General features: G+C 38.2%; 1 protein-coding gene across 1 annotated transcript in view; it reads right to left on the bottom strand.

The window, feature by feature from the left end:
* The window catches only part of lamb3.S (laminin subunit beta 3 S homeolog), an 80,828-nt gene that overhangs the window by 49,776 nt on the left and 14,803 nt on the right, over window positions 1–16,249 (bottom strand). Inside the window, exons 2-4 of the mRNA XM_041583709.1 lie at window positions 10,731–10,845; window positions 10,083–10,183; window positions 6,583–6,737 (exon numbers count right to left, since the gene is read on the bottom strand). Coding sequence (XP_041439643.1) covers window positions 6,583–6,737; window positions 10,083–10,107 — 180 coding nt within the window. The 5' untranslated portion in view covers window positions 10,108–10,183; window positions 10,731–10,845. The remainder of the gene's footprint in view (window positions 1–6,582; window positions 6,738–10,082; window positions 10,184–10,730; window positions 10,846–16,249) is intronic.

Below are 16,249 nucleotides of genomic sequence, written 5' to 3'. Positions count from 1 at the left end.
TTGGATCAAGTACAAGGTACTGTTTTATTATTACAGAGAAAAAGGAAATATTTTTTTAAAATTTGGATTATTTGGATAAAATGGAGTCAATGGGAGATAGCCTTTCCATAATTTGGAGCATTCTGGATAACGGGTTTATGAATAACTGATCCCATACCTTTATACAGATATTTGTCACTGGATGAGTGGATTTTTGCCATGGACAGGCCACATATATACCTAAAATTGAGTGATATTGCGGGCACAATAATCATTAAAATACCTTTTCTTGTTGGCTGTTCAGTGGTAAGTGTAAAGTAAAGTACAGGGCAACTTTGTGACTCTGAACATTGTGTCAGTTAATGTAAGACAACATATACAGTGACAGAGTAAATATTAAAAGCCAGTTTCAATCCAAGTGTTCTGCTATACTCAGTTGAAAGAATATATATTATAGGGGGCATCTCCTATTTCCAGTGGACTCTCCATATGCCATTCCTGCCAGAATTACGTTAGTCATTTTGTTGTTAGCTCACGTAGGAAGATAACAGTATGCAGTTACAAGAAAATATGTTGTAAACAAACATCAGAAAAGCAGACACAATGAAGTTACTCACTGAAAGATCCACTTGCATTCACTTGGCCTTTGTTGCTGGAGATTTGGGGGGAAAACTCTCAACACGCTTAATAATACAGTGGAGTATGGTGAGAGTTGTAGTGCAGTCACATTTGAGTAGAACAAGACTGTTATAGGATTATGTTACTGAGATACTCATTCAAGTGTTTTCTTCTGTTCAACTGAATAGTAGAGAATTGCCATCTCTACTTGTAAACCTTTTACCATAGGAAGGAATGAACAGACTTATACATTGAGGACACTAAACAACTAACTCTGCAAGACAAGACTGGTGGTCCATAGGCACAGGGCACAGGGGGGTACTGTTGTACCAGGCTTGGGCCTAAAGTCCTGAAGTCATGAAAGGGGCCTAAGCTGAAGTCCCTGAAGCTGCAATAAGACCCGAAGCTTCGAAAGGAGACGAAGTTGAAGTCCTGAAGCCACAATGTGTTTTTTTTTAACTTTATTAAACCCTTGGCCACCAATGTATTATTTTAATACTCTATAGGCCCCTGCCACCAATGTTTTTTAAAAAAAATATTCTCTGGGGCCCCAATGATTCTTTTTAACTTCTTTAGTTTTAAACTTTTACGGTGGGCCCTGGCACCAACTTTTTTTTAACTTATAGGGGGCCCTGATCACCAATGATTTTTTAAAAACTTTTATGGGGGGCGCTGGCACCAATGTTTTTTGAAAAAAAACTTTTATGGGGGCCCTGGTGCCAATGGTTTTTTTTAACTTATAGTGGGGCCCTGGTCACCAATTATTTTTTTAACTTGTACGGGGGCCCTGACCACCAATATTTAAAAAAAAAAAACTTTTATGGGGGGCCCTGGTGCCACAGTTTTTTGTTTAACTTATAAGGGGGCCCTGACCATCAATGGCTTTTTATAACTTCTGTGGAGGGGTTACCGTTTTTAGCGCTGATGTCTGTGTGGTCTTTTAACTGTGTTTTAACCATGGTGTCGGGTGGGCGGGATCTGGGGTGGGGCTTGGGGGCTGGGGTGGGCGGTGCCCAGAAAATGTGGCTGTACAGGCCTTGTGATTTCTAAAGGCAGCCCTGTCCATAACACAACAGGCACAGAAATACCCATCACTGCTCAGTTTGCCACTGAATGGTAAATGACTATCCTCGTATCACCATTTAAGTCAATACAATGCAGCCAGGTCTGGATTGAGAATTAAAATAGGCCCTGGCATTTCAGGTACACAGAGGCCCAATCAGTCCACTCAGAGGCCCAAACAACCCCACCAGCCCACTAAATACTGACTTTCTATGGCACCTTATAGCAGCCCCTCTGGCATTTGCCAGAACCCACAGATTGCCAGTCCGGGCCTGAATGCAGCCTAAGACAATGGTGGGGTTAAAGCCTGGTAAGCCATGATCCTAAATATAGTGTTACTTTCTGAACAGATAAGAAAACTTTTGTGAAAAAAAACACCATTCAACCCTGGTTTTGGGACAAAATCCACCTAAGAAGATCAGGACAGAATAGCCAATATGTGACAGTACCCTAAAGGAGAGTGTGCTAGACACATCTTTTGGTGCAAAAGTGTACATTTTATGCCAAACTGGAACATCTGTCCCTAAACAACACAATACTGTTCTCACATTTTATTCACAACAAATAACACCTCTCATCATTATTATTAACATGTATTTATAAAGCGCCAACATATTGCGTAGCATGCCACTTAAACAGTTCGTACCTGCCTCAATGATTTTCATGGCACATGATAATTGGATTATAGGGTTTAAATGCAGGGGAATTTCCTACCATTCAGAAACCACTCAGATAAGTAGTGAAATGTTTTTAAGTTTACTCATCATACAATATAATTGTAATTATATTTTATATTTATGTGAATTGTATTTCTAATTATGCACGTATTGTTACTTTTTATTTCAATGACCCCTTGTTTGTTACTACTAATTTATTGTTTTGCTGTACAATGCTTTGCCCTCAAGGAGCGCTATACAAATAAAAATATACATCCATACATACATATAGCAGCCCCTCTGGCATTTGCCAGAACCCACAGATTGCCAGTCCGGGCCTGCATACATACTCAAAAAACTGTAGTTTTTCTGACATTTCTTGAATATTTCTATATGGTAGACATTTTGGTTTAGCTGATCCTTTAATCATTTCCTCATTCTTGCATGTATTTGAGATATTAAGTAGCTACCAACATGGTGGAGCTGTTTGTATCCTGCTTTTTGCTATAGATCAAAGTGAGTAGTTATTAACACAAAGCTGCCAACTGAGGAATAAGGCAATACCACTATGCTGGTAACAGTCTTACAACTTTTATGATCTAGGGTCACCAGGGTCAGACATGTTTCACAAAATATGTCTGTAATAAGTAACTCTGCTCAAGGGCTATTGCCCTCTCTGCTATTTTGGACTCACTATAGCAGTGGTCCCCAACCAGTAGCTCGTGAGCAACATGTTGCTCTCCAACCCCTTGGATGTTGCTCCCAGTGGCCTCAAAGCAGGTGCTTATTTTTGAATTCCAGGCTTGAGGAAAGTTTTAGTTGCATAAAAACCAGGTGCACTGCCAAAAAGAATCTCAATGTTGGTTGACAATACATATAGGAGCTACTAAATGGCCAATCACAGCACTTATTTGACACCCCAAGAAAATTTTTCATGCTAGCGTTGCTCCCCAACTAGGGATGTAGCGAACTGCCGAGTATGTGTTCGCGAACGCCGTTCGCGAACACCGGCAAAAAATGCGAACAGTTCGCGAACTGTTCGCGAACTTCGAACATCCGAAAATCGTTCGATTCGAACGATCGAAGGATTTTAATCGTTCGATTGAACGATTTTCGTTCGAATCGAACGAAAATCGTTCGATTTTAGCGATCGAATGGTCGAATGGTCGAACGATTTTGACGCGAACGCCTATTGGCGAACGTCGCGCGACGCTCGCGAACTTGTGGCGGACGCGAACAGTCGAAGTTCGCGCGAACTAGTTCGCCGGCGAACAGTTCGCTACATCCCTATCCCCAACTACTTTTACTTCTGAACGTTGCTCACGGGTTCAAAAGGTTGGGGATCCCTGCACTATAGTATTCATGCACCCTTTCAAACCCAGCTTGATTCTCCAAACAATACTGTAGGATTTCATTTCTCAGAATGGGGACATTACAGTTAGTTCTTCAGCTATAATGCAGGTCACGCTAAAATTCAAAAAGCAGTCCGCTGCAGCATGCGGCTACAGGCACAATGCCCCCAAAAAGTGGGCAAAGTGCAGAAAAATGACAGATTGCAGACGTTTTTTTGCATTTTATACACTGCATGGGGCATTGTAAATGACCCCTAATATGTTCATCAAAAGATATAGGGGCAAATTCACTAAGCGCCAAACGCTAGCGTCAATTCGCTAGCGTTGGGCATTTTCGTTACTTCGCAAATTCACTAACGAACTCTGGCGTAAATTCGCTAGTGTTACTTCGCACCCTTACGCCTGGCGAATTTTCGCTACGGATGTAACTACGCAAATTCACTAACGCGCGCAGTTTACTGAACGCTACCTTTTACGCTAGACTTCCTTCGCCACTTCAGACCAGGCAAAGCGCAATAGAGTAGATAGTGATTGCTTCAAAAAAAGTTCAAATTTTTTCTAAGTCCCAAAAAACGCTGGCGTTTTTTCTATATTATGGGTGATAGGCTGAAAATGATCGAAATTTTTTTTGGGGCTCCCCTCCTTCCCCCCTACATTTCCTAACTCATGGCAACTTAACTATACAGTGGGCACATGTGTAGGGCAAAATAAAAATTTTATTTGATGTTTTGAAGGTTTCCCAGGCATTTGTAGTGATTGTACGTATTCCTCCATTGAAATTTGAATTTGGCGCCGTATGCAAATTAACCATCGCTAGCGTAACTTCTCTTCGCTTAGCGAATCAACGCTAGCGCAACTTCGCAACCTTACGCTACCCCTGAGCGCAACTTCGGATTTTAGTGAATTTGCGAAGCGCTGGCGAAACTACGCCTGCCGAAGTGTGGCAAAGTGCGGCGAAGTTACGCCTGGCGCAACTACGAATCTTAGTGAATTTGCCCCATAGTGACCTGATATGTTCTTATATGTAACAACAGGGGGTTCAGTGGTCCCTAAATTAATACAGGTATGGGACCTGTTATCAAGAATGCTCAGGACCTGTGGTTTTCCTGATAATGACTCTTTCCATAATTTGGATCTTCATACTACTAGAAAATCATGTAAACATTAAATAAACCTAATAGATTGGTTTTGCTTTCAACAAGGATTAATTATCTCTTAATTGGGATCAACTAGACAATACCGTTTTATTATTACAGCGAAAAAAGGAATACATTTTAAAAAACGGTATTATTTGGATAAAATGGAGTCTATGCGAGACAGCCTTTCTTTAATTCAGAGCATTCTGGATAACGGGTTTTCGGATAATGGATCCCACACCTGTACTAGGATATATACAATGTCACCAGTATACAAAAAGAATTCCATAATGGCATTTTGTATTTTATATGTACATTGAATGTTAATGACCATCAATATAGTCTATAAATATTATGTAATGCCACAATGCAGAACAATCATGAACAATTAAATTAGTGCTGCAGGGTACATTGCAGTGAACTGGGTACCTAGTTAAGCTGCTTACTGCCATGAAACAGAACCTAATACTGTAAATACATGCAATAACCAAAATGTTTACTTCAGTCACAGAAAATAATACAGGTATGGGACCTGTTATCCAGAATACTCGGGACCTGGGCCTTTCTGGATAACAGATCTTTCCGTAACTCGGATCTTCATACCTTCAACCCAATTTAACTATGTAATGTTTGTAAGTCTACTATAAAATCATGTAAACATTAATTAAAACCCAATAGGCTGGTTTTGCTTCCAATAAGGATTCATTATATCTTAGTTTAGATCAAGTAACAAGGTACTGTTATATTATTACAGAGAAAAAGGAAATCACTTTTAAAAATTTGGATTATTTGGATAACATGCAGTCTGTGGGAGACGGCCTTTCCGTAATTCGAAGCTTTCTGGATAACACATTTCCAGATAACGGATCCCAAACCTGTACTAAAATATATAACTAACTGATTCGCTACAATGAATGAACTTTAGACTTAACTGCTTGCACAATTCTTACTTCGAGGAGATATATTCCTGTACTACTGTTTACTCAGGATCTTGTGGTAGTGGTTTAAATACATTGGTTTCAATGGGTTATTACACTATACCCCAATATAAGACTCACATAGGCCCTATCCTCACACATTTTTACTCTTTAACTAAAGAAGAAAACATATAGCGGGACAATTGAACATGAAGCTGATGGGCAGTCAAAGGGGATATAATTTGCTATCCCCCTGTCCTGTGTATTATTAGGTGTAAATATTAATGCAGCTGTAACATCACATATTTCAAGCTGTATCATGTATGGAAATATTTACATACCACCCTGTAATTGTTGTGACATGCTAACTTACAGAAACTGAAGTTTAACTAAAAGTGTTCTCACACAGGCACAATGTTATTTTTCAGTAATTAGATTACCTCACAAAACGTATTTCATACCCCAGGCTTATGGTATAGTCATAGGCCTATGAATAAGTACCACATGAGTACAAAACCTTAGAAGCCCTTTCTTATTTCTCATTTTCTTCTTACTACAATCTGACTCTCATTGCTGTCAAATGGATCCAGTGAAAACACTAGCACTTCAAGCCTGTGCATCCAGGCCCAGACTGGGATCCAAAAAAGGTTCAGTCATTTCAAGGTTACAGAGGCCCAAACAGCCCCCCCCAATAGCCCACAAAATAGTAAAGGTTTATGACATCTTAAAGCAGCCCTTCTAGAATTTGCTAGAATCCATAGATTGTTGTCCAGGCCTTTGTGCATTTCACCTGACACTGTGTTGTTAATCTGACCAACAATGTTCACTTTTCTCATCAGTAACTTGTCAATTGTTTACATACCTCTCCATATGGGCTACAATAGGTCTCAGGCTTTTCAATTCCACATGTTGAGGAGGCTCTCAAGTAATTGCTTCTTCCAATGAGAAGATCGCCTGCAGCAGGGTAGCATGCTCCACGGGAACAGTCATTCTGTGCATGCAAGAGGATCGGCAAAACTATAAAGCAGATAATAAAATGTAAATATATTGTAAGACAAAACAAAAGTTGCACAATAGTAACTTTTTAATTTCTTCTCCAAATAATATAATTTAGTGTAGGCCAACTGATATAAGAGTATTGACCTGGGAGTCAAATTCAGTTAATGGACAAATAAAGACTGGGCTATGGCTAGAAAAACTGAACTGAACACAACAATTTAGCAGCCCTATAACAGTAACGACCAGTGCTTAAGGGACAATGCTACAGATTTTTCGATATCAATTAAACTTACGATAGTGGCTGATACTACAGGGTTGATAATTAATCAATTCTGATTCAGAAGGCACTGGTTTCTTTATATCCTATATATATATACTGTAGTGTGTATGTGTATGTGTATATATATATATATATATATATATATATATATATATATATATATATATATATATATATATATATATATATATATATATATATATATATATATATATATATTAAGTCGGTCCCTAAGATAAAATAAATAGTAAATGTTGTATGAACTTGTGAAGTGGGTGCAAAGCAGTTTGGAAACCCTTGCCAGGGGTTACATCGACATACGGGGAAAAAATATATAATTGAGAAAGGGTGAGAGTGAGCCCAAAACGTTGCATGACCTAATAAATTGAATGTTTTACTTTTGCAACTAAGAGGTGCTGCAGCGGTATTTTTTTTCCTAAGATAAAATAACAGCAGAAAAAAAAAAGATTGGGGGCATCTTTAAATTCTCATATCTTTACTGTTAGAGGATATGTTGGCCTTGGGTTGGTACAGCATGCCAAAAAATAAGTTGGGTAATTTGCAACCTCCAAGGCAGTGTCGAATGAGCTCATTCTCTGCACTCTGTTTTGGAGCACAAAGACCTGTGGCTACCCCAATGAAACACTGTCTGTGTTGTATTCATGAGGGGCAGTTGGGGAGTTGCAATGTACGTATTCCCTCCTTTTATCGCCTCTCTCCTGAATTACATGTCAATCAGCAAGTTAGGGAGCAGCAGAGGACGCAGGCGAAAAGAGGGCCCTGTCCATACCACCTGCAAATGCCAAGAAAATATCTGGCAAAGATTACAGTTAACCTAATAATAAAGTATTTATCTTCTGTTCAGTGCTGCTACATAAGTAATGCTGTATAAGTAAAAATATACATACATACATACATAACCACTTTACAACATGCTTACATAAGAAAACATCAGAATATTTTCATCTATAGCTCCCTTTTAAGGGGGATTCACCCCTCTTTCTGACATGAGCTTGTTCTGTTGTTATTAATATTATTAATGCATATTTATAAAGCACTAACATATTTCACAGGGTTGTACCATTGAGGGTGTATATACTGTATAGACCATATTACATCAATTAAAAGAAATGCGATCCCTGCCCAAAGAGACTATAATCTGGATTAAGTAAAAAAAGGGGCATAAACAATATCTGAATTTTTTTAAATAAATATTAAAGGACTTTTCCTTACACATGCATGCCTGATTCCATAGACTGATAGGAAACCATTAGGGCAGAGACACACGTGGAGATTCAAAACTTCGTACGACTTCGGAAAACTAAGCACTCCGGGTCCCATCCCGCCGGCGATTTCGCTTCTAGCTGGCAGGAAGGCAGTTTGGGAGATTAATCACCTAAAGAAGAGGCAACTAAATCACCCTGAATCTCCAAGTGTGTCTCTGCCCTAACAGGATGTCTGTATACTGGGACCAGTTCTTTCCCCTCAGGTGGACAATGTAATGCAACCCCTTCCTCTCCTACCGCCTTTGTGAAATGATCGATTCTGGGGCTTGAAGTCTCTCTGCTTTTCATAGTGAGTGGTGTGCAAAGTCTCTGGAAAGCAGAGGGACTTCAAGTCCCAGATGTGAGGAAGGTGAAGACGTGGTTGTATTACATTTGTCAACGAAAAGGGTGGAGGCAAATGGTTTGTACAATATTATCATGGTTTCTTTAATCTTTGGAATCATGCATGTTTGTCGAACAAAAAATACATTTATATTTATTTTTGGAAGTTCATATTAATTTCTCAGCTTAGTTTTCAATAAGCCTACCTGAATGAGTCCATGTCAAAAGGGTTTTTTCCCTTTAACATGTAAAACAAATTAAGAGTTTAAATAAATACATATAAAGTCCACTTCAAGTTTTTACTTTTGTAAGCTGTCATCAACCTTTATAAGTAAACTTTTAGGAGTGCATTCTCTGCCCTCAGGGAAAAAGCACATTTAAGTTACACTTAAAATGATGTTTAGAGGGTGCCAATCCCAGTATGAGTCATGTGTGTCTTAATACCAATGTGCGAAATAACTCCTGTACTAAGTGTTACAAAGTCTGCACTCAAAGGTAAAAAAAAAAAGAATAACTGATGGACCCTATTTGTGATGTACCCTGTCTGTGGAGAAAACTTACCATATCGAATAGAATATATCATATTTAGCAGTGTTACCAATGCTCTAACGGTATAACTTCAATTAACTCTCCTATGAAAAAAAGCTATCAAATTTCTTACCGGTGTCTAAAAATACCAATAAAAACAGCCATATGTTTGATAATGTTGCTTTCTACAGAGAATATCTCAGTAACAGCAGGCAGCTCCCATTCTTAGGTAGTACAAGTACACATTCAACTACATGATTTCCTCATTCTTTTACATCCCTTTATCCTATATAATAAAGTTGAAGTGTCTCTGCGTCCAGTCCCTGTGTCCGTGGGATTGCGCTACTGCGCATGTGCCCCACGGACCGTCTCTGGCGAATTTTCTACATATGTTCTAGCGCCCGTTAATTTAACGGGCTTAATGTCTAGTAAGAACATAAAAAGCTTGAACAGTTTTACAGGGTGATCAATTCTTTATAAAATACTGTAGTAATATGGTGCAAATGACACCCATCACAGTACCCCAATGTCACTAGGTATTAACTTTTATCAGCTTTATAACAGACCAATCAAATGTGGTTACTGTATTGTGTTACCACTTTGGTAACAGATATTGTCTTATGTGCAAAAAAAACAAAGGACTCAAAATACTACTTATTTTCTCTTCTTTTTAAAGGACTTCCCTCCACTGGTCACTATAGGTTGAAGACCATAATTTGGAGTTTACCTAACTGTGTGAGGGCAATAAAGTGTATGGTGGTTAGGCTAAAGGCACTGTTATGGTGAGATTTGGAGGGAATATGTATTTGCTGTTCTAGATGTTGCTACTTGCATGGCAAGCTTAAATATTGTTTAAGCTATAATAGGATGACTAAGTGTGGACATAATATAGATTCACAGAGCATAATCAATGTGCAAAAACTAGTAAAAAAATTTGCAAAGCCTTACCTAGAAGCAAAGCAAATATCCACATGTCTGCTCCGACCACACCTGCAGTTTATGGGAGTCTGGGTCCTTGTAGTTTATGATATCAATGTCTGTGATAGGCTCTGCACAAGGAAGAATAAAGTTTTAGTTGTCACTCTCAATATTAGTTTATTATATGCAAGACTATTTACCAGACAATTAAATCCCTCTACTGTATTATGATTCTAATAAATAATAACAAGAATCTTCCATTGAACTTTGGGTGGGACCAAAGAGGCAACTGGAAGATTGCAGGGTGGATTAGTATAGGATTATGTTCAATTCTTTATCATTTATTTATATAGTGTCAGCAAGTTATACAGCTCTTTATAATAATTTAACAAACACAGGTCTTACAACAATTTAACATACTAGGGTTACACAGTAAAAAAAAAAAAAGCATTGGAGGGCCCTATTTTTTTATTCTGAGTTGTGATTCCTTGTGAAACAAATATGACAGAATATAACAGGATGACCCATCTGCATGTCACACACCATTGAAACTTTACACTTTTAAACTGGAGTTTTCTGTACAGTAAATGATCCCTCTACCGTAACCACTACATGATTATCAGATTAATAGGACATAGAAAACTTTTGACCTGCTTGAAGCACTAGTGTAAGACTCACCTTTCCCGACTTTCACTTTTCTCTGCTATCCAAGACTGGGAGCCTGCTTCCTCCTCCTACCAAAATTCACACTGCAAGCCTCCTCCCAAAGCTGCCTTTTTAAATCCCAGCTCACCTAGAACATGTAGAGAATATAAGTGATAAGGGAGTGTGTCAGTGCTCAGATCAGACGCACACACCCAAACTCAGTTACTCATCACATACCACATCCTAGACACAGCATGCCTGGTGCATAATGTACAGGTAAACACTGCTGTTCCTGTGAGACTCATAGCATGGTCAGGTAACACTCCTTTACACCTCACACCTTTCTCCTGCCTGGGGCTATATTTACAACATCCAGTACCCAAACACAGACCTGATTTAGACTCTATTCATTTTGCACTCATGATCACATAAAGCATCTATTGTTTTATCTGTCTGTGGGGATAAAATATGTTGGCACAATATAGTAAAAAACCTGAAGGTATGACAAATATATTATATGCTAAGTATTCAAAACCCTTTTTGAAATTCTGGCGTGTTACAATGGAAATGGTTATCCCAGGCTCTGGAGCAGGGCCATAAATTGAAAGCAAACTTAGTAATTCTGCCCTTAATTTAATTAAGGTATAAAATGCAGCTCCCAGCAACAAATAAAAGTACTAGGAGGAGTCTGCGTGTCTGAGCTGATTTTCTGACAAGCAGATCCTTATTTATAGGGAGTAGTTCTTCTTAAAAGAGAACTAAATATGAACACACAATTAGGCTAGAAGAACAAATATTTACTTTTTTGCCACCAAAACCCTTTATCAGTAAAGATATGTGCCTTCAAAGATGCCCTGAACCTGTAGTGCCAACTTTATATTTAATGCCTCCACAACCCACAACAATCAGTTATAGCAAGTAAACCACCTGATACACGGGTGAACAATGCCAAAGACTCTGAATAAACTATATAATTATACAAGTATTAGGTAGTCTTACACATGCACCTACCTCCCAACGCATTTCGCATCATTGGACACCTCCTCTGATTTAATAAACTATAGTGTAACTCTAGGAACAAGACACTGCAGCTGCTGGGGGCCCTAGGAACTATTGGGGCCCCAGTTGTCGCAAAATATGTTTATGGAAAAAGTCATATTTTCAAAGTGTAGGAGCCCAATTATCTTGCTGTTGAACTCAATTACAGTAATTAATTCCACTGCTGAAAAGTTCACGTAGATGATAGCTCATAAAATAGTTAGATTCCAGTTTGTATGTTCTCCACATGTGTGAGGATTTCTCCCACTCTTCAAAAACATACAGGCGGGTACATTGGATCCTGATCAAATATTGACCACAATGTGTGTAAATGTGTTAGGAGCTTTAGACTTTTAGCTCCATTGGTGCAGGCACTGATGTCAATGATCTCCATTAAGCACTGCATAACTATGTCAGTGCTCTATAAATACCAGGAAATAAATACATTGATACATGAATTAATGAACTAATTTATTCATTCATTTGATGGCAAATCAATCTGTTTTGGCCTAAGTTTAAACTCAACAGACCGACCTGCCCATATCAAGCTGATCTGCACTACCATTGCTTGTTATGAAAGTCACTGCAGTTTTACCAAAGTTAAGTAAGTTTGTGTTACCCTGACAACAGTACCCCCCACGGGCCAATTTTTTATGCACCTACATTGTCTAGTTCCGTAGTCCATAACAGTATAAATATTATAGCTCCAAGGTACACAATCTGTTGGTGTTTGGCTGAGTAATTTCCTGTGCTGTGTGATGAGTTGCGTCTACGTAACTGATATTCTTAGGGTGTGTCACTGATCTACAGTAAAGGCTGAGATATAAAAGAAATATCTCTTGCAGGTCTACATATTTTACTGTATAGTCACTATTTGTGTAACCTGAAATAAAATATGCCTAGGGAAGCTAAAGTGTGGATTGGCTAGCATTAAAGTCAGGTATTGTTGTTTTTTTTTATTAATGTCAATGAAGATTTTGATAATTTGCTTTTTGTTTTGTTTTCTGAACATCTCATTTTACCATTTACCATTAAATTGCATGGAATCTTTATAAATCTTTTTACAGGAAATCTTTATAATAATATCTAATAATACTTGAGGAACATTAGCTCTGCTAGTTGAAAGCATGAAAGCCAGGCCTTACCTAATTATCTGAACACTTTTGCAGCTGGTTGGAAGCACATAGTGCAGTCCCAAACTAATAAATACAGTATGTCTGCTTACATCTGAAGCAGGCCATTACGTCCCACAGGCATGCCAATATACTTTTTTTTTAAACTGCTGAAAAGCTGTAAAATTCTATTCTATATGCACTCTATTTACCCTATTTAAGGATTAACCATCAGAAGCTGCTGTTTCTTCCCCTTTTCTATCTCTCTAAGGTACAGATTTACTCAAGGCAAGCAAACTCTTCGCAGCCATCGTTACACTCCGACAGGTTAAAATTCGCTCAGACAATGCTAATTCACTGGAATGTGGAGTTTTGTTGTGGGCCCCAAACACTTGCGCCGTTTCGCTAGCATTACTTCAGCAATGCGAGCAATTGAAAGTGAAGATGCGCTAGCGTTGATTTCTGCCTAGCACAAATTTGCTAGAGGTCTTGCGTTCAGGTTAATTTACATATGGCGGGAAATTTAAAGTTGAATGGACATATATGTTGCAGCAAATACATTACTTTACACAAGTCCAGGGAACCTTAATAAAGAAAATAGAGTTGTTATAATGTCCTACACATGAACCCACTGTATAGTTAATGTCCCATATGTTAGAAAATGTATGGGGGAACCCGGTTACCAAAAGAAAATGTAAGGACTTTTGCAGGCTATCACTCTGAAAAAAGGAAAAGACGCCAATGTTTTTTGGCATATTTCCACTAAAAAAATATGATGTAACAGAAGATTTAGGAAGATCTATACCTGGTCTGAGCTGTCGAAGGCAAGTATGGCAAAAGAGGTAACATTCAGTAAAATCCGCATTTCATTGAATTTGCAGAGTAATGTCCATTCACCAGAGCGATACCGGGCAATAGAGCGTCTTATCTCTTTCGCTAGTGAAGTGACGCCTTTGCCCGTTAGAAAATTGGCAACGCTAAGCCATGTTGATAAAAACTTCTAAATATTATGATACTCACCATGTTATTGGCCAAATTATTGTTTGGGTTTCACAAGTCTAAAAACCGAACAGACAGATGAGACTTGAACAGGTCTAAGAAAAACCAAACTGTTCGGGTCAAAACCGAACAGGTAGCATGCCTAAGTGAAAACAAACATTGAAATGGTTGCCATGGATTATTACCCAGGTGCAAATTTAGCCCCTCTGTCCTTACCACCTGCCATTGAGCAAGTGGTTAAGTACAGGACTCCTTTGAAACCTTTGCATATGAATATCAATTTGTTCCTGCCATCAGTAAAAGTATTCAGCCATCATAATGAATGTCATTTCAAAGTACACATATATCAGTAGATGTTACTGTATACTTTAATCAGTGAGCTTTTACAGGAATCTTGTTCATCTAACATAACATGACAGAACAGACCTCCAAAAAAAATTGATCACTGTAGATAGGAACCCCACTAGGCACCATATTTTAACACTTCCATACCTCTAAAACAACATACAACATGCAATAAACTATAGTATAATTTACAGTATGGGCACAGATAATCAAATGTTTGGCACTTACATGATAAAAAAAGAATAATTTCAGATGAAAGAAGAGGGTTAATATCAGTCGTGAAGGAATTATATGTTAGGAAATAATATGCCAAACAGTTAATTATTACCAAGATAAAGTTCAACCCAAACAGTCTGTGCCCTGGAATCCTGCACAAACAGAAACAAATCCCAGACTTCTGCTATTAGTTTAACCTTAATTCTCCCACAAAAGGGAAAGGGCCCTAATATAAGATTACAAATGGCTGTAGAAATAATTAGAAATTAGCTGTACATACAGTATATAGAGAATATATATTGGAAAAAGCTTGCACTCGCAGGTCTTACAAAAAAAGTAAAGGTGTTTATTGGATCAAAAAATAACAGCAATAGTTGTTCCATAGACTCTATTTTATCCAAATAATCCGTATTGTTAAAAATGATTTCTTTTTTTCTCTGTAATAATTAAACAGTATATTGTACTTGATCCAAACAAATATTTAATGAATCCTTATTGGAAGCAAAAGCAGCCTAATGGGTTTATTTAATGTTTACATGGTTTTCTAGTAGACTTAAGGTATAAAAAATCCAAATTACAGAAAGATATGTTATCCAGAAAGCTCCATTCTGGAAAACAGGTCCCATACCTGTACATCCTCCCTGTGCGCAAATATTTGAACAAGGCACATGTTCACTGAGCACTGACACTGGGCTAACAAAAAAAAAGCATGTGTAAGGCCACCAATAAAATGGGTTCTGCCAAAGCTTTGCACACATCACAGGAAGAAGAGTATTGTTATTGTTACAATAGACAGAGAGTCTCCCTATTGGTCCCTACCTCAAAATAATTAATCCCTGGTTTTAAAGGAGACATTTTGTGTAAAAAATAAGAATGTACCAGTGCATTATACTCATTTAGATATAGAAGAATTCTGCTTTAAAAAGTAGTGTTTCAGGCTGATTTATTGAATATTTCTGCAAAACCCCTAATAATCCCTCCCTTCCACTTCATGATCCCTGAATTCCCAGGCTGTGCAGGGGAGCCGGTGGCACTCGGCTCACTGCACTGTAGGACAGGAACCAATCAGCAGCTAGCAGGACCTGATAGGGAACTGAAGCCTGTCTGTGCTTGTGTGACTGCAGGGCTGTGATTGGCTGTCCCCCTCCTACTGTGCTTCTGGCAGGGACTGTTAGGACACGCCCACCCCTTATTTGAAATACAGACAGGGCCAGAGAACATCTATAGGGAGCTCCAATAAAGGGGCTATTTTTAAAGATAATATAAACGTCATATATTACTTATAATTGCCTACAAAATAAGGCTTTTTTTAATTTATCCTATGTCTCCTTTAAAGCACTTTCAGGTCAATTGTGATCAACAATCCCCTTTGTTACTAAACGTCACCCAAAGTAAATCTAAATGTATGTGTAACAATTTCATAAACCCTTTTTTATGACTTGATGGAAAAGTTCTAATGAAAAGACAATATAGAAAAAGAGAATATACTATAAATGTTTCTTAAATGTTTTAAATGCTTGGCTTGAAGGTATCATGTCTAATAGCTTGCCTGATGTGCAAGTAGAGATACACTTTAGTCATATCTACCTATCTATCTATCTATCTATCTATCTATCTATCTATCTATCTATCTATCTATCTATCTATCTATCTATCTATCTATCTATCTATCTATCTATCTATCTTTCTATATTGTACAGGACTCCAGGGGTGGGTCCTGCACAACAGATACATTTCCTCTCTATTCAGTTACCTAGAAGGTGCACAGGAGGGCTAATTACTGCAGCAGTGCAGGAAATAAGAGAGCCCTCGGAGTTCAGGAAGGGGGTTGGTAGACACACG

This window comes from Xenopus laevis, chromosome 2S, assembly GCF_017654675.1.
Source record: "Xenopus laevis strain J_2021 chromosome 2S, Xenopus_laevis_v10.1, whole genome shotgun sequence".
Lineage (NCBI taxonomy): Eukaryota > Metazoa > Chordata > Amphibia > Anura > Pipidae > Xenopus > Xenopus laevis.
This window is presented reverse-complemented; position numbering and strand designations above follow the sequence as displayed.